Source organism: Neomonachus schauinslandi, chromosome 9 (genome assembly GCF_002201575.2).
Source record: "Neomonachus schauinslandi chromosome 9, ASM220157v2, whole genome shotgun sequence".
Classification (NCBI taxonomy): domain Eukaryota; kingdom Metazoa; phylum Chordata; class Mammalia; order Carnivora; family Phocidae; genus Neomonachus; species Neomonachus schauinslandi.
This window is the reverse complement of record NC_058411.1, coordinates 85,456,792-85,476,738: the sequence shown is the minus strand read 5'-3', so window position 1 is coordinate 85,476,738 and position 19,947 is coordinate 85,456,792. Positions and strand designations below refer to the sequence as shown.

At 49.6% G+C, this 19,947-nt stretch overlaps 1 protein-coding gene and 3 non-coding genes across 9 annotated transcripts in view; 3 read left to right on the top strand and 1 right to left on the bottom strand.

The window, feature by feature from the left end:
- Positions 1 to 5,026: 5,026 nt before the first annotated feature.
- Positions 5,027 to 5,098, bottom strand: TRNAH-GUG. Its single transcript has one exon. It is a non-coding gene; the product is annotated as a tRNA-His (tRNA).
- Positions 5,099 to 5,759: 661 nt separating this feature from the next.
- Positions 5,760 to 5,831, top strand: TRNAH-GUG. Its single transcript has one exon. It is a non-coding gene; the product is annotated as a tRNA-His (tRNA).
- A 1,436-nt stretch (positions 5,832 to 7,267) lies between these two features.
- TRNAH-GUG lies at positions 7,268 to 7,339 on the top strand. Its single transcript has one exon. It is a non-coding gene; the product is annotated as a tRNA-His (tRNA).
- A 5,713-nt stretch (positions 7,340 to 13,052) lies between these two features.
- The window catches only part of SHF (Src homology 2 domain containing F), an 18,802-nt gene continuing 11,907 nt past the window's right edge, over positions 13,053 to 19,947 (top strand). For all 6 annotated transcript variants that reach the window (XM_021695402.1, XM_044917907.1, XM_021695401.1 and 3 more), the window contains exon 1: positions 13,053 to 13,555. In XM_021695402.1, coding sequence (XP_021551077.1) covers positions 13,055 to 13,555 — 501 coding nt within the window. In that variant the 5' untranslated portion in view covers positions 13,053 to 13,054. The remainder of the gene's footprint in view (positions 13,556 to 19,947) is intronic.

Sequence of the window (19,947 nt, the reverse complement as noted above, 5' to 3'; positions counted from 1 at the left end):
AAAATTAGTATGCGTGCCTTGGAACCCAGCTCAAATGTCATATCCTGGGGGAATGAATGATCTAAGCTGTAATGCGTTTTGTATATACTTCTAACATAATTGTAATTGTTTCTTCACTCTTCTGATTAACCCTGGACTGAAATGATCATCTCAGAGTTAGAATGAGTCTTATTCAAATTTATATCTCCAAGGCCTAGCATAGATCATACTAGGGCCTACTGTTTGTCGGGTAGGTGGATGGGTGTTAGCTTGGACCACTGCCTGACAGAACAGGATAACCTCCCTGTGAGCATTCCCCTGCAGACCCCCCATAAACTGAGGACCCTAGTTTCTTCTCCCCCTAGTGCTTTGCTCTGTAGTGAGCTTTGTTCTTTTAGATCTTACTGACCAGTAAAATTTTAAAAATAATTTTGGAGATCAACATAGGATTGCCAATTTTTAATTTTCCAAGTAAAGACTTTAGAAGAAATTATCACTTACCTTCTCCATCACGTTATAAGAAAAGTCACTTTAAAACCTCAAAAGTATGAAGGACATAATCTCAGCCTAGAAGATAGTCCTTTGAATTAAATACATTTAGCCTTTCAAAAAGCTTACCACATTTACCTTATTTTCTCTCATTCCATGATGAAAAATTCCTGTTTATCAGTTCTAGAATAATGTTTGGAAACCATTGATTTAGACCTTTGCTTCTGAAAGGTGACTCCTGCATTCTTCCTCAGGAATGAGTTTTTGGCCTCATGACAGGGACAGTCCTGTAGGATCTCCCCATGGGTTTCTTGTTGTGGGAATAGAAAGAAGTACCTGGAAATAAGAGACCAACTAATGCATATTGAGCACTTACCATCACAGTTAAAAACTCAAGAATGCAAGAAATGCAACTTTATCTCTTTTTCTTACTGAATTTATTTTCTATTTGAATATGTCCCACTGGGTGACAAATACCATCTTAACTTGGGGTCCCTCTCCCTTTCTTTCATCTTTGATCCAGGGGACTGATTTAGTACACAGGCAGGGCTAGATGAAACCTCCCAAGGTCTCAAACACTGATGAGATTATGATGTCTCATATGTAACTGAAAAAATTTTAAATACGTATAGCTCATTATTTCCCAACAAAGTTCTCATTTTTTTCTCTCTCTCTCCTGAAATCATCACTTCAGTGCTTCTTATTCTTTCAAAAACTGTCTTACATTTTGGGGTAGATGCTTTGTTTCCCTGGTGTCCTTGGTAAGTTCCAAGCCTACCAGTGGGGTCATCTGGTTCTGCTCATTGGTCCTTAGCATCCACTTGGATATATTTGATTTTATTGTGGGTCCATACAGATCACCACAGAGTCATTCTCACACACAAGACTGCCTCAGATCTGAAGGCTCTTTATGCCACATCTGAGCCATTCAGGGTTAGAATTTCTTTCTTCAGTGTAAAACTTTGATCCCTTTTAAAATGCAACACTTATTACTATATCAGTCATCATACTTTGTACAGACAGAGGAGCTGAGGGAATAGCAGGGTGGACAATAGGCAGAGAACAGGAGGACACTGTATCATATTATTTTCCATTGGCTCAAATGCTCTTATTTTTTTTTTAGCTTTCCTTTCTGATTCTTGCACTAGATTATAGGGCTACGAGAACAACACATCTATCTTATTTTCATTACTATGGCCCCAGAACCTAGAACAGTGCCTGCCACGTAGGAGGACCTCAGTAAATATTGTTGATCTAATGAATGAGAATGACGGGATAAGAACAACACAAAGAGGTAGAAGAGTGTCAGAGTGAGGGGGCTGGAAGTGCTAAAAATAAACTTCAATTCTTTTACAGTTCTGGTGGAAGTTTGTATCAGTTTTCTCTTGGAAAGTTTCGTTCCACTGAAGCAAGAAATGCCTCTTCCTTCTACCATTCCGTGTGTGTGTGTGTGTGTGTGTGTGTGTGTGTTTAGGGTGGGGAGGGGCAGAGTGTTTAGGGTGGGGAGGGGCAGAGGAAAGAGAGAATGTTAAGCAGGCTCCATGTGGGGGTAGGGGCTCGATCTCAGGACCCTGAGATCATGTCCTGAGCCAAAATGAATAGTCCGATGCTTAACCAACTGAGTCACCCAGGCTCCCCTCTTGTGTTTTTTTTTTCTGATTGTTGCCTCTGGTCTAGTTGTTTCTCCTAGCTGGAAAACTAAACTATTTTGGGCAAGCAGTATCAGTATATACCTTTGCAGCTTCCCAATCCGGATATAAAGCACTTTGAGAGCTAAAAGATCCTAGTTTATGGAATGAATGAATGAAACTTGAGTCTGAATATCCAGAGAATCTCTGAGGAATGGGCTCCCTCTTGGGGCTTAAGGCCAAAGTGGTGTCTCTCAGACTGAGTCTTATCCAGCCTCAGCATTCCACATCCACTTCCTGCGGGGGCAGCACCTCCTAGTGGAAGTCCAGGGGTGCTGCCTCCTCCTTAGATGCCCCAAATAGGGCCTCTTGGTGACTCCCTCCCAGAGCTCCATCTTGTCATCCTCAAAACCATAATGTTACTCCCCTAGATGAGGTCCGGTAGACTCTAGCAGGTCCCTTCTAGTAACCCCAAGTACCGACAAGGTGAACAATGAAGGGCTCCATTCCAGCCGAGTGTTCTAGACAACAGCAGCACTTCTCAAACTTGAATGTGCAGATGAATCACCTGGGAAGGATCTTGTTAAAATGAAGATTCTGATCTAGTAGTTCCGGGAGCTACCAAGGCTGTTGGTCCAGTCTGTACTGCACCTCTGCGGTGACCAGCCCCCAGATGCACCAGGTGTGACCCGGAAGCCATGGGGTTGGCTGTTTATGCAAACACTGAAGCTGATAAATTACAGTTGTCCCCTTCAAGGATTGCCCCTCAAAAGTCAACACACTGGGGGCACCTGGGTGGCTCAGTCGGTTAAGCCTCTGCCTTCGGCGCAGGTCATGATCCTGGGATCCTGGGATCCCCTGCTTGGCAAGCTCCTCCCTCTCCCCCCACCCCATGCTTGTGCTTTCTCTCCCTCTCTCTCTCTCTCAAATAAATAAATAAAATCTTTTTTAAAAAATAGAATACTGTGTGTTAACTATACTGGAATTAAAATTAAAAACTTAATAAAAATAATGTTTAAAATAAAAGTCAACACACTGATACCAAAAAATATTTTGCTGGAATGTTGCCTAAAACATTTTTGGAATGTTCGTTGAAGCCTGTTGCACCTTAAAAACTCAGTTTTTCTTTTTCTTTGAAGGTGGATTTAAAAGCAGTCAAAAAACATTTCAAAATAAAATGTGACTATAAATATTGAGATGGATTTACTTATATGACTTATAAATTAGACCTGAAGGTAATCCCCAAACAAGAGCTCCAAAAGTATTTGGGGTAGCTGATTGGAGAAAGTGGAATGTCTACTTTGAAATACAACACTCATTTAGCTGCTTAGTACCATTGCGGTCCTTTTTAAGTTGTTGATTTTATTATGTCCTTTTAAAGGAGTTGATTTCATTACTAGTTTATTTAAGCAAAACAAATAGGGCTTAGTGAGTAGCAGGCACTGTTGCTTTACAAATATTAACTCATTTAATTCTCATAATAAGCCTGCTTTTATTCCCATTTTACAAATGAGAAAACTGAGGCACAGAGACATTATGTGGCTTACCTAAAGTTACCCCGCTAATTAAAGCAAGAGTCAGGATTCAAACCCTAGGGAGCCTGCTTCCAGGTGTCACTGGCTTAATTATTAAGCTATGCTAACCTTAATTAGAGTTAGGACTAGCCTAAGGAGTGTCAGCTACTACAGAGTCCATCAGAAGGAAAAGAAAAAAATTAAGTGACTTACAATGGAGACAGGAAGCCTACAAAAAATAACAAATCCAACCCAAACAGAAACAGCTGGAGCTGGAATGTGTGAATAGAGAGGTCTTAGACCCCCCTGTCTCCTTCCTGGTTCTGATACCTAGGAAAGACCTCAAGGTGGAAGGGATAGCAAGTTCTCAGGTAGACCTTCTGCTATTCTATTCTCTCATGCACTGAGCTGTCTGTTTTGTGGCTTTAAACTCGTCAAATTTAGGGAACAGGGATCTGGGAGACCCTAGGAAATTACAGCCTGCCGTAGTGTCTCGCTTTTTACATGCTGTTCAGTGAGTCTTTGCTGATGGACTGTGGGTAAAGGGGGCCCAGCCCCAGCGAAACGTCCATCTCTTCCAGGAATGCTTCCTGACTTGCCCTGCCACCTCCAGGTCCCCTGAGAGGAGCTGGAGAGGCTCATTCCTCACTCAGTCCTACCTCATTCCCTCCCTGACAGTGACACAGCCGCCAGCAGCCACCTGAGAGCCAAATCCAAAACTCACTTCCATTTTGCCTAACGCCAAATGACAGACCCGAATTTGCAGAGCTCGGATTTTTTAAGTGCACATAAAACCAACCAACAAATGAAATTTGCCTTTAAATCTGAGGTAGATCAGGAAAAAAAAATCCGCCAGGAGAAAACACCCTCTCATGTAGGAGGCTGTGGAAGTGGAGGCCACAAGCCCCTCGTTAGCACCCCTCACAGTGGGTGTGGGAAACAGTGCCTCTAGTGTGGTCATGTTTTTCACTGGTCACAGGATCTGAACCAGAAATGGTTCACCGTATTGTCTAATCTGCATTCTTCTAACCCTTAAAAAATGTTTGCCCCTTGTTCCTATAACCCCTACACTCAAAAGTATTGAAGTTGTAGCAGGGTGAGGCTTTTCTGAGGATCTGGTGTACGGTTTGACCACTGACAGCGGCCAAATGAGTTAAGAGTACCACACAGAACGACGTCCTAAAACAATCATACAGCGGGGAGGATGGAGGTGGGCAGCTTCACTCGCTCTTAGAGAATTAGAAAGAGGAATTAAAGTCCCAGAGATCCGCAGAACTTCTGTCCGCTTTTGCCGCATTCTAATTTCGGCCCTAAACCTAACCTACTATTAAAGGGGGCAGTCGGGGCACAGCCGTGGGAGGCAATGTGGCTTCCCAAATCTAAAAAGGCGCCCTTGCCGTGCCATTGTTCCCACAATGCCGTGACTCGGATTCGAACCGAGGTTGCTGCGGCCACAACGCAGAGTACTAACCACTATACGATCACGGCGAGCTACCGGGACGCCACGGAGCTCTGGCTTCCGAGTGTGGGCCTTCAAGTCTAGCCGGCCGCCGCCTTAGCCTTCCAACGTCGCCCGCGCTCTGCCAGGCCTGCCTGGCCCTCTCGCTGACCCCGAAGCGAAGAAGGGGAGCCGTGGTCTCCCCCGCGGGTCTCCGCCGGTCGTGTGCACCGATCGTAAAAGAAAGGACGGGAAAGTGCTTTGCAAACGAAAGGATTCCTAGGAGGCCGGGACGCTCCCGTAGCCTGTAAGGATGCGATGCCCCGGTGTCGCCAGAATGCCCCGGGGTCGTCCCCCTCACACCCACCAGGCCCCGGCGCTCACGGTATGTGAGCGGATTTCGGCTGGGAATGGTCTCTCGAATTCTACAAGAAGGAAAAATCAGTTCCGACCCACCCGCACAACTTCCTTCGAGGCGCGGGGGCAAGGGAAAGCTCGAGCGCAGCCTCCAAACCGGTGAAGCGGCGGGATCTGGCCCGCGCCGAGTGCGGACTGAAATCAAGAAAGCAGGGAGACCAGTGCGTCTGCGCGCGCGCGAGGCGAAGCGAAGCCCCAGAGCGGCGGGAACAGATAATGACGTGACGAGGGGGCGGGGCTCTCAACACAGAAGGACTCAGGCGAGAAAACCGAAGAGCGAATCCCCAGTAGCTCGCCGTGATCGTATAGTGGTTAGTACTCTGCGTTGTGGCCGCAGCAACCTCGGTTCGAATCCGAGTCACGGCATTGCGAGAGCAATGGCACGGCAGGGGGTTCGGGTTTTTATCGCCGTCCTCCATTTTTATTTCGAATTTGTAACAACATTCTCGAAAATGGATCCCAATCCTCTTGTGACAGTTGGAAACGACGTTTACGTCACGCCAGCTCTGGCTAAATTGGACTTCCAAAGAATATAGGCTTCCGGTTACTCAGCCTACCCGCGATGCCGTTCAGTGCGGACAAAGCACAGAGCACTCACAAGGCTAATTGTTGTCATAGGCATATGTACGAATTTCTATGGCAGCACTGGAAAAGGACTCCCAACCATAATAGAAAGACAAGGCTTCGCAGAGGAGGTGACTTTTGAAGTAGCTCTAAAGGCAGAGAAGGAATTTGCCGAGCAGCCAGGATAATCTTGTGGGCAAAGGTATGAAGGAGGTCTCAAAAAGGAACTATCGGCAATTCTTTATAAATCTTCCCCCTTCCCCCCCTCTAAAGGACCTGTTGAGTGAATGAATGGAAGTAATTCAGGAATGGGAAACGACACTGAGGCAAGACCAAGGGCTGGAAAAGGTGGACGAATTTCCTGCAGTCTGTGGGTGGGGGTGAGGGGTGGAGGAGTGAAAGGATTCAATTCGTGTTTAGTAACACCCCTCCCGTGACTCTGCAGGGGGTGGGGGTGATGATTAGAGCAGACAGATGGTCACCGTGGATTCTCTTGTTAGAACCAGTGGCACCTTCTCAGTTTAGCAAAAAGCCTCTGCCTACTGTGGACTCGGCCTGGTTCTAAGCGTCGTGGGGGCGGGAGCACTGATGGACAAGAAGAAAAACCGGACTGGTGCCTGCTGCCGCCCGGGGCACAACCAAGGTGGGCACCGGGTCCTGCGGCGGCAGTACTGTGAGGGAGGAGTCAGGGCCGTCGGGGCAGGAACAGAAGCTGCAAGGAAGTTGGTGGGGAGGGGATCGGCAGGGTGAGATGCATTCATTGAGCCCCTTCTACGTAGCCAATCGGTCCTGAGGGCGTCCACATCCTCCACCGAGGCGATGTTGGGTCACTTTTGGGGGAATCAGCGAGGACGAGAACCCCTTAGGAGCGTCCCCTGCAGACCCTCCCAGGCACAGGAGATGGGCATCTTCCTAGGAATGGGAATCACACAACTTGTGAACACTGAGTTCCGGCCAGTCGCGTCCCTGGATGCCCAAGTGCCCCCCCAAATCCCACCCCATTCCCATAGAACCCACCCTTCCCCACCGCAACATCACCATTTCTGTGGCTAAGGGACCAAAACCTGAGAGAACCCGAGCAACTGGCCAGAGCGCAATGCGCCTGCGCATTCTCAGATTCAGTGTTAGGCTGGAACTCCGCCCCATAGGTGGGTCTCTCGGTGACGTGCACACCGCGAAGGCCTATGACTATTGAAGAGGACAATCAGAAGGCCATCCTTACAGGTCCCCGGTAGCTCGCCGTGATCGTATAGTGGTTAGTACTCTGCGTTGTGGCCGCAGCAACCTCGGTTCGAATCCGAGTCACGGCATTGTGGGAACAATGGCACGGCAAGGGGCTCGTCTTTTTAAATTTTTCTTCTTGCAGTCGATAATGTTTTCTAGAGATCACAATTCGCCTTCTTGAAATGAACCACCGCGTCTTTCTGCCTTGAAGAGTGAGCCACCCCTAAGATCGCCACCTCCAGTAATTCTCACTTAATGCTGTGAATTCAGTTTCACAGCAGTTATAATCCCTTCCCTCCTGAAGAAATTGAAAATCGGTGTCTAAATCATTCTACAGCCACAAAACAGCGCCCCCATAACCTTGCGATTTTTTCCTTTTTATGAATTTTTAAAAATTGAGTTGTTTATGTTTAAATAGAGAATACATGCGCACAAGTCCAAGGAAAAGTAAGTCTCCCTCTCATTCTTCACTTCATCCACCAGTTATTGCAGTTTCCTTCATATCTTTCCATGACAGCCCTTGTATAAACATTTATATAGCATATATGTATAAAAATATGTCCCCCCCTTCTTGCATGATACAAACGACTTCTTCCCTTCCTTGCCCTCACCCCCAGAAGTCAGGCAGAACTTGAGGTGATATATTTGCACTAATAGGCAATCTCCCTTTACAAGGAAGAGTACACATACTGGGAGGGAATATCTCCCCACTGATCCTGTCCTTTTTCTCCCTAGGCCCTGGATCCTGGCTGGGGCAGGTGAGGGATGGCTGGGTTGGTGAGGTAGAGGAAACAGATACCTTATTGTGCTTATAAAAACCTTTGGATGGGAGCCTGGGCTCTGTTGAGAAGCAGTCCTATTTTGATTTCACGTTGGAAGGGCAGGGTAGCATCCTAGGTTTGGGGTTGGGAAGACGGACTTGACTTGGTAGTCCATTTGGAGACCCTTCACTTCCATCTCTCTGTTATCTTATTATGAGGATCAAACTTAAATTACAGTCCACTAGAGTTAGAAAATTCAAGTTAATCAAAGGCAGAACTGAATCTTACTATGTATATTTTCCAAGCATACAACCTCTCCATAAATATTTGAAGAGAGGTTTCTTATGGAGTCCATAAATGAGTGAAGTGGGCCAGTTTACTTCATGATTGTACCTTACGTTGTATTCTTTCAAATACATGTTATCTTCACATCAGACAAATAGAAAACTTGGCCCAAATGAAACTCCATCTCTATCTAGAATCTCAAAGAAGAGAGTGCATGTGTGAGTGTACTAAGATATGTTTGCCCTCCCAAGTTTGTGAACAGAGATGGGCCTGAGGCAAGGCTGGAGACAGAAGACAAGGACCAGTCTTAGAAGAAGGCAAAACCCAGAAGGGATCAGAACTCAGGAGAGGACTGGGCATCCAAACTTAGACAAAGAGAAGTGAGGACACCCCACTTAGTACCCACTAAGAAAAGTAAGGGCTAAGAACTAGGCCTTGGGACATACACAAATGTAGGAGGTTAAAGGAGGAAGAGGGTGTGGCCTGAAAGAAAGGAGGAGAATCATAACAGTGTCATTTAAGGAAAGTTTGGGAGAAGGAGATTTCAGGGATAGAGGTCAGAAGATTCAGGTGCTGCAAAAAAGAAAGAGGAATAAGATAAAATCATTGGTTTGACACTTAGAAGTCATTGTTGACTTTAAAAACCTATGAGACCAACTAGGCAATGTGTATCAAGAGTCAGAAAAAAAAATGTACACCCTTTACCCCAATAATTCCATTTCTGGGGATCTTGCTAAAGGAAATAATCCTAAACTTGGAAAAGGTATCTGCATAAAGATGTTTATTACAGGGTTATTTAGAAGGGAAGAGAGTGCAAATACCCTGAATGCTCAACAAATAAAGTAAGATTGAACCAAAATAAAATATGTTCATTTGATGATATATTGAATAGGTTTTTTTTTAAGTATCAAAAGTACATAAATGAAGTATTAGGTCAACCTTTATTTTTTTTTAAGATTTTATTTATTTATCTGACAGAGAGAGACACAGCGAGAGAGGGAACACAGCAGGGTGAGTGGGAGAGGGAGAAGCAGGCTTCCCATGAAGCAGGGAGCCCAATGTGGGGCTCAATCCCAGGACCCTGGAACAATGACCTGAGCCGAAGGCAGACGCTTAACGACTGAGCCACCCAGGTGCCCCTAGGTCAACTTTTAAATACCATTTCCAACCAAAAGGAGTAAGGTTCCCTTAAAAAAAAAAATGATTATAGGTCTACGGCAGGGGAAGCATAAGTCTGAAATATTTTCTGTAAGAAAGAAAGTTAACTGCTTAAAGATTGATGGGACCAAGTCAAAAGGACACAGAAGCCTCTTTAAAGGGCTCCTGTTGGCCAAATTTGGGACAATTTGAGCATCAAAAAGTAATGAGTAATAATAGTAACGGATTATATCACACTGAATAGGTAGACAGAGAAATAGATAATTTTTGAGACCATGGAGATGAAAGAGAGAGAGAAACAGAGAGGCAGAGAGAGAAGCAGCAGCAGCTCTTCTTTACAAGAAAATGCCAGATAATAAATGCAGAAGAAATGAAAGAATTAGAGTCACCATTTTACAATCCCCAACATCATGACAAATAGAAGGAGAGATCATCAATGGAAGCTAAAAACCATTGGACAAAACATTGTTGGGAGCAAATAATCAAGGATATCTCAGGATATCCCAACCACAGCTTACTTTAAATTGTAAAGGAAAGATCTGATGGACTCCAAATTAACCAAGTGATCGAGCCCAGCATCACCAATGAAGGGACAAATGTGTGCTACCGGCCTGCCAGTGTAATATAGTGGGAAGTCCACAACATCCCCTATGTAGTGGTCCTTTCCAAAATGTCTAATCTGAGTCAAATCAGGAGGAAACTGGAAAAACCCAGAATGTGGGACATTCTACATGACAACTGCCCTGGATGCTTCATAGTGATCAATGTCTTGAAAAACAAATAACAACGATAAAATAGGGGAACTGGTCAAGATTTCAAAAGACTAAAGAAACTTAACAAACAAATGCAATGGGAGAGCCCTGATTAAATCCTGAATCAGGACAAAAAAATATGTATATAAAAGACATTTTGGCAAAATGGAAAAAATTTAATACGGACTGCATAATAAACAACACTATTGTGGACATGTTTGAATGGCCCTATAGAAGAATTCTTTATTTTTATGAAATGGCAGCTGAATTATTTACAGCAAACGTGTCGTGATATTTGCAACTTGCATCAAATGGTTAAGGAAAAAAGAGAAAGGGATAGAGTAAATATGGCAAAATGTTAAAAAGTAGTGAATTTAGGTGAAGGGTATACAGATTTCCGCTGTACTTTCTTTGACCTTGTCTGTAGGTTTGACATTTAAAAAAAAAAAATTGGAAGAAAATAAAGTTTACATAATAAAAATGAGGGAAACTATGCAATGTTAAGTGAAAAAAAATAAGGACATAAAATTGTGTATACCACAATTATAGCTATATAAAAATAAGAACAAGAGAAATGATCTTTATTCATTTCAACATTTGTTAAGCTCCTGCCACACAATAGGCTCTGCACTAAGAGATGGGAAGACCCTGCTCCCCTACAGAATCCTGATTTTACGGTGTAATGCTTAAAATGGATGACTTTGCATCTAGCAAACCTCACTCAAGACTCAGAGAGCCTTGCTGTGATGACCTCACCTCTATACCCTGGTTCCTAGCAAGCTGCTTGGCCCCTATGAGGTGCTCAACAGCCTGCTTCCAGGAGTCCACTCTGGTGAGGGAAGAAAGTACATTAACAGATAATCTAAAACAGGTGTACAAGTGCAAGGTGTACCCAGGGTATTAATTTTAAAATTATCATTTAAATTCTACTTTTATGATATCCACCCCCCTCCTCATCTAACATTTTTTTCTATTATTTTCCACCAGGTATCCCCCCCTTCTTTATGCTGCTTCCTACCTCATTGCCGTGGCTCAGCTCATGCTGACCTCATAGCTTGGAGTAACCTTTTGTTCTTTTGCTTCATCTGCCCAAATCCTACCCAGCTCAGGTCTACCTGCCCCATGAAGCCTGCCATCTTTTGTGTAGACTTGATTGATTCCGTTCCTCTGAGCTGTCCACAGCTTAACTCCCTACTTCTTAAACAAACGTGGCTTCATTTGACACCTACCATTGTAAGCATTTTACAGGTTTCAGAGCATGTTCATTGTCCATCATCTCCCCTAATCTTCCCACAACAGTTATTATGCCCTCTGCAGATATAAGGAAAGTGAGCATCAGTTGCACTGAGTACCTTGCCCAGAGATCAGGCTAGATAGAGCCTGCAACTATTGGACTCCTGAGTCAGTGTTTCCTACAACCCTACTACTCCAAGCGCGTGTGTATGTTTGGGGGTGGGGGTGGGGACCAGCAGCATCTGTATAACCTGTGAGCTTGTTAGAACTACAGTCTGGGACCCCACCCCAGCTAGACCTACAGAATCAGAAACGGCAGTGTAACAGGTTTCCTAGGTGATTGTGTTCACATTAAAGTTTGAGAAGCACTGTCCTATGATGCCAAGTAGAATAGGCACAAAGCAGAAACCCAACAAACATTTCTCCAAATGTTTTGACCTGGGCCCTGGGATTCCTAGGGGATTCACAGTTTTGCCATTACATCCTTCTCTTACTCCCCCACCTCTGAGCCCCCTTCCCTTTGGGGGCTAATGTGGCTCTTTGCTCCCTCCCATGGCAAATGTGAGCCCAAGGGTGAGAGAGACTCTGAGGCAGTGCCCAGGGGGATGAGGATGATGTGAAGCTGCTACCTCCCCAGCAGAGCCAAAAGCAAATGTTGGCGTTTGCTTCAGGGCTACATTATTTCTGTGGGGAAACTGGCCTTATTTCTAAGACAAAAATGCCTGTCGCTTGAGCATCCGAGCCTCGAGAGGATAAGGGGTTTGTGATAGACAACATTGGAACTGTTTCTAGACTTGATTTATTGACTTGTCTGTTTCTATTCTGTCACTAACCTGATTGACAATGAAGCCTGGGATTTGACTCGAAGGGATTTCTGCGTGTGTGCACGCTGCCGTCAGGGCCGGGTGGGCCTGCTCCTAGCGGCTGCGCGGGTGGGTGCGAGGCGTTCGTGTGAGGGCTGTTTGCATGTAAGGAGGGCGTGTGTGGAAACGACACGGGAGAAGCAGGTATCACTAGAGAGTTGATTATCTGTGATGTGAGATATGCCTGCCTGGACTGGGAAGCAATGCAGTGGGAGCAGTTGGATGGGAGGAGGTAGGTGGGGCTCCCATGGTACACAGAAGAGAGGGGATTGTTACAGAAACATCTTACGGAACAGCCCCTTCCCTCGCCCTCCCTAGCTTTTCCTCTTGGGATATTTCCCAGTTAGGAAGCCTTGGGGGAAGGGAGGGGAGGGACGGTAGGCGTCCAAGGGCTGGGAAGCCAGAAGTGTGAGGCGCCGCGCGTGAGCTGCGGAGGGGGAACAGATGGAGACAGGTGCGCCCCCACAGGGGCACGTGTGGGGACACGTGGAGGATTCACCTTCAGTCCAGGATTCGCATCCCCTGCCTTGGGGTCGCCCACTTACTTCTCGTGCGTCCACCCCGGCTGGAAACTCGCACCCCCTCTTCTCTTCCCTGGCGGGGGGAGGTAGACCCCGATAGGGAGCGGAACCCCGCCCCTCCCTTGTTACTGACGAGCCCCGCCCCCTCCCGCCGCCCGGCGGAGCTCCGCCCCCGCCCCCGCCCCCCGCCCGGCCACAGAGCTCCCCTCGCTCAGTCTGGCTGGCCCCATGTTACTGAGCGGAGCTCCTCCGGCGGGCTCCGGCCCGGGGCAGCGGGCGCAGGGGAGCGCGGGGAGCGGCCCGGGGGGGTCGCGCCGGGGCGCCGGGGGAGCGGGAGCCGGCCCTGGAGGGGGCGGCAGTGGCGGAGTGGCCAAGTGGCTCCGGGAGCACCTGGGCTTCCGCGGGGGGGGCGGCGGCGGAGGTGGGGGCAAGCCGGCGCCCCCGGAGCCGGACTACCGTCCCCCCGCACCCTCCCCGGCCGCGCCCCCTGCGCCACCCCCGGACATCCTGGCCGCCTACCGGCTGCAGAGGGAGCGCGACTTCGAAGACCCCTACTCTGGGGGGCCGTCCAGCTCCGCTGCTGCTCCAGCCACCCCCGCCGTTCCCGGCCCCACGCCGCCCCCGCGCCACGGCTCGCCTCCCCACCGCCTTATTCGGGTTGAGACCCCTGGCCCCCCAGCGCCCCCTCCCGAGGAGCGGATCTCTGGACCCCCCGCCAGTAGCGACCGGGTGAGTGCTGCGCCGGGGCGGGGGTGGCCGGGAGGAGAGGTGGTAGGAGGTCTGGGGCTTTCAAGAGGGACAAAGGTGGCCTGGCCGGGGCCGGGCCTGGGCCCCTCAATGTCACGGTTCCTGGCGGACAAATCTTAATCCTTGACCCGGGGGCTCGGAGCCTTCAACCACCTTTGTTCAAATTCTCGACTGACTAATCTGGGACGTGCGCCCCAAACTCTGCTTCTGTCCCTGTTATCGCCCCGGGACCAGTGGCCCTCTTCCTCACGGGCTCTGCCCTCCTCATCTCAGTCCTCCGCCTCCTCCCGGGGCCTAATCGGCGAGCTTTTTTCTAACGGAATTTGAGCACCCCCCCCACCCTACGCCAGTTTATGGCCTCCCTGCCCTTTGATCTCTGACCCCTCCCCCCTGGGCAGAGGCAGCACAGAGCTCCATTGCTCCTCTTCAGGGAGCCCAAGCCTCCTTGCAGGTGTTGGAGCCCCAGGAAGGAGGGCGGGGCGGGGGGGGGGGGGCCGCTGGGGTTTCTCCCTGTGGCTACCGCAAGAGCTGGCCTTTGCCTTACCCAATGTGGTCCTGGAGCCAGGTGGACTGTTGTTCTCAGGAAGCCAGAACAAGCGGTATGTAGCTCTTCACCAAGGATACTGACCACTGAGGTCCAGGTGGGCCCACTCCTGCACTACTTCCCTTGTCCCCCCCAGGTAAGGGGGCAGTCAGTGCTTAGAACCTGTTGCCCAGAAGGGGCTGAGCAGCTGAGCCCACTTGTCTCCTCCTGGCCTCCCCTTGACCGGGCCCATTCTGAGGGAGGCTAGAGCCTTTGGGGGACCTGCAGGCATGGGATGAAGAGAAAGCTGGGCATTCACTGTTCTGGAGAACATTCACAGTGCCTCAGAGGCTCTGGTGGAGAAGCCATCCCTTGCCCAACCCCATTTCAGCCTTCTCCCTCCTTGATAGCTGAAAGCCATCTCCAGGTCCCTCTAGCCCTAAATTCCACGGCAGTGACTCTGTGGGCTGCCCTGGCTCTGTTGTCCCTTCCTCACGCAACCCTGGAAGCTCAGCTCTGGGGCTTAATCCCTTTCTTCAGTGGAGAACACAGTTTTATTTGATTGGAGGGCAAATCCATTGGCTCCAGTGTTAAGCCTTTGGTGGAGAGAGTGCCGTTCTGCCCGATTTCCTGGATAAGAGAGATGTGTCGGGGTCAGAGCAGAAGCCTCAGGAATGTGAATTATTTTTCCCCTAGTTCCTGCCATCCCCTAGTTCCACCTAGTTCCCCTAGTTCCTGACTGCCCAACCTGGGCCAGGATCCTTAGCCTGCAGAAGGAGACTGTGCTTTCATCACGTCCTTCAGCTCCTCTCCTTCCTCATTGTCGCCCACTGTTGGGCGATGTGAGGTGGTGGTGGCAGTGAGGCAGAGGGAGCATTAGGCCTTGTTCTTACTATTGACCAGTTAGTGTCCTTCTCCCTGACCACTGCCCATTGGCACATGGGCCTGAGCTATCCCTGGCCTTCCTCTCTGCAGTCTTGGAATGGCCTAACAGGCTACCCCCCAAGCCATGGGCTCCTCTAGGACAAGGACCATTGTCCTCCTCATGTCTGTATTTCCCAAGTGCCTGACATGCTTGGCCTAAAAAGGAGTGAATGAAATACGCCCATTGCTAGGGTGACCTGAAGGTCAGAGACTCCCTTAACTACAGCTCCCTTTTGTACATTTCCCCACAGAGACCCCCAAGGAAGGGGCTGCATCCACACAACTGTGGATGATCCATAGCCGCTTCTCACCGAGGGCAACCATTCCTCAACCTGGGTCGACTCTGTGATCTGTGGGCTGTTCAGACCTTAGGGGCCAAGAGGTGTCTGACTCCTTTGTCAGCTGCAGGGACAGGAATGAAATCCAGCAGGATCTCCCAGGAGCTACACAATCTGTGGTTTCTTTAGTGGGTGTGATGAGAAGGATCCAGGATGCCATCCAAACTGGCTCAGGGGCAGGGACATTGTCTCTGCGGGCCCTGACCTGGAGCCTCCTACCATTGAGAGAGAGCAGCTCCACTCGTTTAGGAGCAGAGTTTGGGGGATCCCAGAGTTTTCCCTTAGGACGAGTCCAGGTTAGGTCCCTGAGCCCCTTATCCTAAACCCAAGTTGCTGTCCCTGAACAGTGAGCTGGCCTGTTGATCTGGAGTTTATGTTCTGTGAGGTGTTTTGTCCCAATTCTCTGTTCCTCTCCTCTCAGCCAGGCAGGTCTTCTTGGCTTTTTGCTTTGGGGTCACTTCCTGAGGTGAGATAGGGACTGCAGACCAGGATGTGCCATAGGCTGGCCCACTTTTCTTCTTCTCCTGGAGCCCAGTGGCTGGTGCCAGGAGGGCCCGAACCCTGTGAGAGGGCCTGGGTTGTGAGGTTTGACGAAATGGGTGGAAATACTTCTGTGATGAGATGATTGAGGAGAAACGAGCCCTGTGGAAAGTGAATGTGGGGGGCAGGAGAGAATGGGAATTTAGGCAGGACCCTGAGAGGCCCAGGGAGCTTAAGACAGTTAGTGTCTCCCCATGCAGGGCTCTGGCTGCTGGCCCTCCCTGAAGCCCACTGCCGCGTTTGGCAAGGGGGCAAGGGTGCCATCTGGGCAGGCCTGGCAGGGCAGGTGTGGGAGCAGTGGGAGCTGCACCCTGGACCGGGCAGGCAGGGCCTCACCGTCTGGCCATAGGAAGAATTCCCTCATGGTGCTGGGCCCTGTCTGGCCTCCAGGCCACACTTGGGCAGAGGGGTGAGAGAACTGGGCCTTCCTTGCTTTGCTCCCTTTTCTCAGATCTGCAACAGGAAAAACCTGGTCTAATTAGGAAAGGGGGATGGGGATGGGAAAGGGACCCTAATTGGATGAAGCTTTGAGCTGCCTGTGACCATCTGCACAGTGTGTCCTTTGCCTCCATCCTGCCAAGATGTGTGTGTGTGTGTGTGTGTGTGTGTGACAGAGAGACAGTGAAAGAGATGATGTGAACAATAAGGCAGGCACCCTGGATGCACTGAAACCAGGGCTCTTGTTCTTAGCTCATGGAGAAGCTTCTGGGGTTCATGAACCTCCAGAAATTGTGTGCAAATATTTGGGTGCATGAGCATTTTTCTGGGAAAAGGCTCACAGCTCCCAGATTCTCACAGGAGTTCATAGGGCCCAAAATATCAAGAACTTTAAAAAATAGATACACCTCATATGTGGTGTCCATGTGGACTTGGATCTTCTAGGCCCAAATTTGGAAACAAGTGAAAAAACAGGTAGAAAGAGGAAAGGGAAGGAAACTTTGAGGGTGTCCAAAGTCAAACAAGACATCCCTGCCCTGGGATCAGGAGGGCGGGTAGGGGCTGCCGCAGGATCGTGCCTTAGCCAGCGTTCACTGAGGATTTCTATAGCATTAAGTGACACTGGCCTGAGCGCTGAAGGGACTCACCACCTACAAGACCCGGTCCTTGCCTTTTTTGAGTTTGTTCGGTCTTGCTTTAATTTTCCTTATTATGACTTCCACAGAGTCCGGAGTTCTGATCTGTTTATCTTGCACATGTCCTCCGGTGGAAGTAGGGAGAGGAAAAGAGAAGGGTCCAGGTGAAGGGACCTTTGTGGCCTGGTTAGAGCTCTTAACCCTTTGTGGCCTGGGCTGGCCATCTTTGCTGCCAATGGTGCTCAGCTTTACTGCTGAGGCCTGCCAGCTACTGGCGCATTTTATGGCAGGCCCATCCACTCTTCCCACTGCCACCTCCTCACGCTGCGGCACTCAGTCTTTCGGGAAGGCATCTGCAGCTTGTTGGCTTGGCCAGTGACTCAGTGACACCTCAGTCAGCCCTGGCACTCCACCTGCTGGGAGCTGGGAACAGCCAGGGCGCTGCAGACCAGTGGGACGCTACGCGAGAGCAGCGGGGGAGCCCAGTCCCTGTGCGCAGTGAGCCTGCGGTACCTCCAGAGCCTGGGGCGCGGCCGCGGGGCTTCGCAGCACCTCGAGGTGCCGCACTCTTGGAGCTCCCTTTGTGGCTGTCACTGTGAGCTCCTGGAGGACCCAGAAATTTGGTCTTTTCTTCTTTAATGATATAACAGCAGACAGTTACCTAGTTAGTACCTACCGTGTGCCTGGTACCATTTTGAAGCAGCTGATGTGTTTTAGACCAGTTGCTTCTGACAGTGACCCTATGAGGAAGATTCTGTTCTTATCCCCAGGTTATATATAGGGAGACTGAAGCACAGGAGTGTTGAGTCACATTTGCATGGATTCACAGCTGGTAAGTAGGAGAGCTGAGGTGCACAGCCAGGCAGCCTGATGGCAGGCTGGCTGCCAACACCGTGCCGTGGGACCGTGGCACCTGCAGACAGGAGACGGGAGGTGTTCACCGAGCATTTGCTGAGGAACAAGGGGAAGGAGACTCAGAGAAGGAATGGAGAGTGCATCCCATGCCGAGTTCACCATTTCCCGAGCCTGAAGGCCAGCACTTACCACCCAGTCCTGAGGTGGCCCCAGACACACCTTAAAAGGGTTGTCGACATCCATTGTGTGTCTGTGATGTTCGAATGTCTTACAAGCATGACATTTCTTTGTAATTAGAAAAAGATGATAACAAATTTGTTTCATGTGAAGGAGTTTCCATGGCAGATAAAATTGGGAAAGACATTCCAATAAGTGGGAAGAGGGTGCAGAAAGTTTGATCTTGGGAAAGGTAAATAGTATACCATTTCCAAAACTGACAGACTTTCAGCGGAAAAAGGATTTCACGGTTAAATACTTTGGAGAAATGCCGAGTTAAACAAAATTAGACAGCTCTCTTTGCTACACGATTTCTCAGAGCCTTTAACATCCTAGAGTGTATTTTAAATCTACAAGGAGAGGAGAGAAGATGCTACATTTCCCAAGTTGTCTGGAAAATCTGCAGCAAGGCACTGAGAGTCAGGAGACCTGGGTCCCAGTCTTGTCTCTATGGCCACCATCTGTGTACCCTATCAGGCACCTAAACTCTGGGCTTTAGTGTCTGAATAGACGAGATCAGCAGCAGGGGTAACATCTATTGAGCACCGACTGCATTCCAGTCTCTGAACTAAGGACTTTGACGCTCATTGTCCTCTTCCCAGTCCTGTGAGGTAGGTACTAATACCATCCCCATTCTACAGGTGAAAAACCAGAGGCTTCCAGACATTAAATGTCAACTGAAGACATGGAGGAAAGGGGAAGGGATAGACTTTGGGGACCTTGCAGAGCCCAAATCCTGTGACCCCTGGACTGGCAAGCCCCATGGGTGGGGTCAGGAACTCCTAGCAGGGCCCACCAGATGGTGGGCCTGCCAGCTATCTCAGGAGAGGCTTAGGCAGGAAGGAGAGTCAAAGCCGGACAGCTGCTCTGGGAGGGGCACTGCCCAGTAGGAACAGGCACAAGAGCCGAGTCTGGAGCCTGCTGGATGGCAGGAGGGAGGGGATCTGGTTGGCAGGAGGCATGGGGACAAGGGGGGCGTCTGAGCAGCAGCTACTTGCCTACTAGTTTGGAATTATTTCAGCCTTTCAGTAGCATTCTGTTTACTAGAGGGTTTGCCTAAATATTAGCCCTGGTTTTAGGTGCCTTCCCTGCCAGTTCTTCCCTTCTGCCCTTGAACCAGAGGCTTTGATCCCCATTAAATGTTGGCTCTCCAGACAGCCTGCTCCTACTGCAGCTACTGGCCTGTGAGAGTGGTCAGAGTTGGGGTGAATGGGGATCTGAGAGTCTGTGTCGCTCCAGAAGATAGAGTCTGAGAGAGGGAGGCCTTTTGAGCATCCAGGAAATGTGCACTGAGTGCCTACCTCGTGCCAGGCCCCGTGATGGATGCGGTATACAACGGTGAGTACAGTAGTCAGGTAAAGGTCCCATAAACAAAATAAATCATGATAGAACAAAGGTGTCAGAAGCCTGCGGAGGCAGCCCTCCCCCCACCCCCGAGCAGTTTTGCCTCCTCACATGACCTAAAAATCACTGGGAAGGCAGGCCTGGCCTCTGACAGGGATCCTATGTGCCCAGGGTGGGTGCCCATCTTGCCAACCTTCCCAGCAGGTGTTTCTGCTTCTGCTCCTGACTCCCAGCCCTGTGGGTGGCTTCTCTGGGTGACGCGCCCAGGGCGGGGGGCTAGTGTTTCCTGGAGCAGGGTGTGGAGTCAGGGATAGAACAGAGGAGCCATTGAGCTGCCCACAGAGCTGCCACCTGGGTGCCCACAGGCATCGTGGGCTGGCCCTCAGGAGGCCCGTGCTGGGCCTGGGATGGGTCACAGCTCAAGTCCAGCCCAGGACTACAGTGGGAAGGGCTGTTGGGGGGAGCTCTGTAGAGTTGGGGGGACTGGAGCTTAGGCCAGGCACTTCTCACTGAGCAGCTCGGGGACTCAATGCCCCCCCCCCCCCCCCCCCCCCCCCCCCC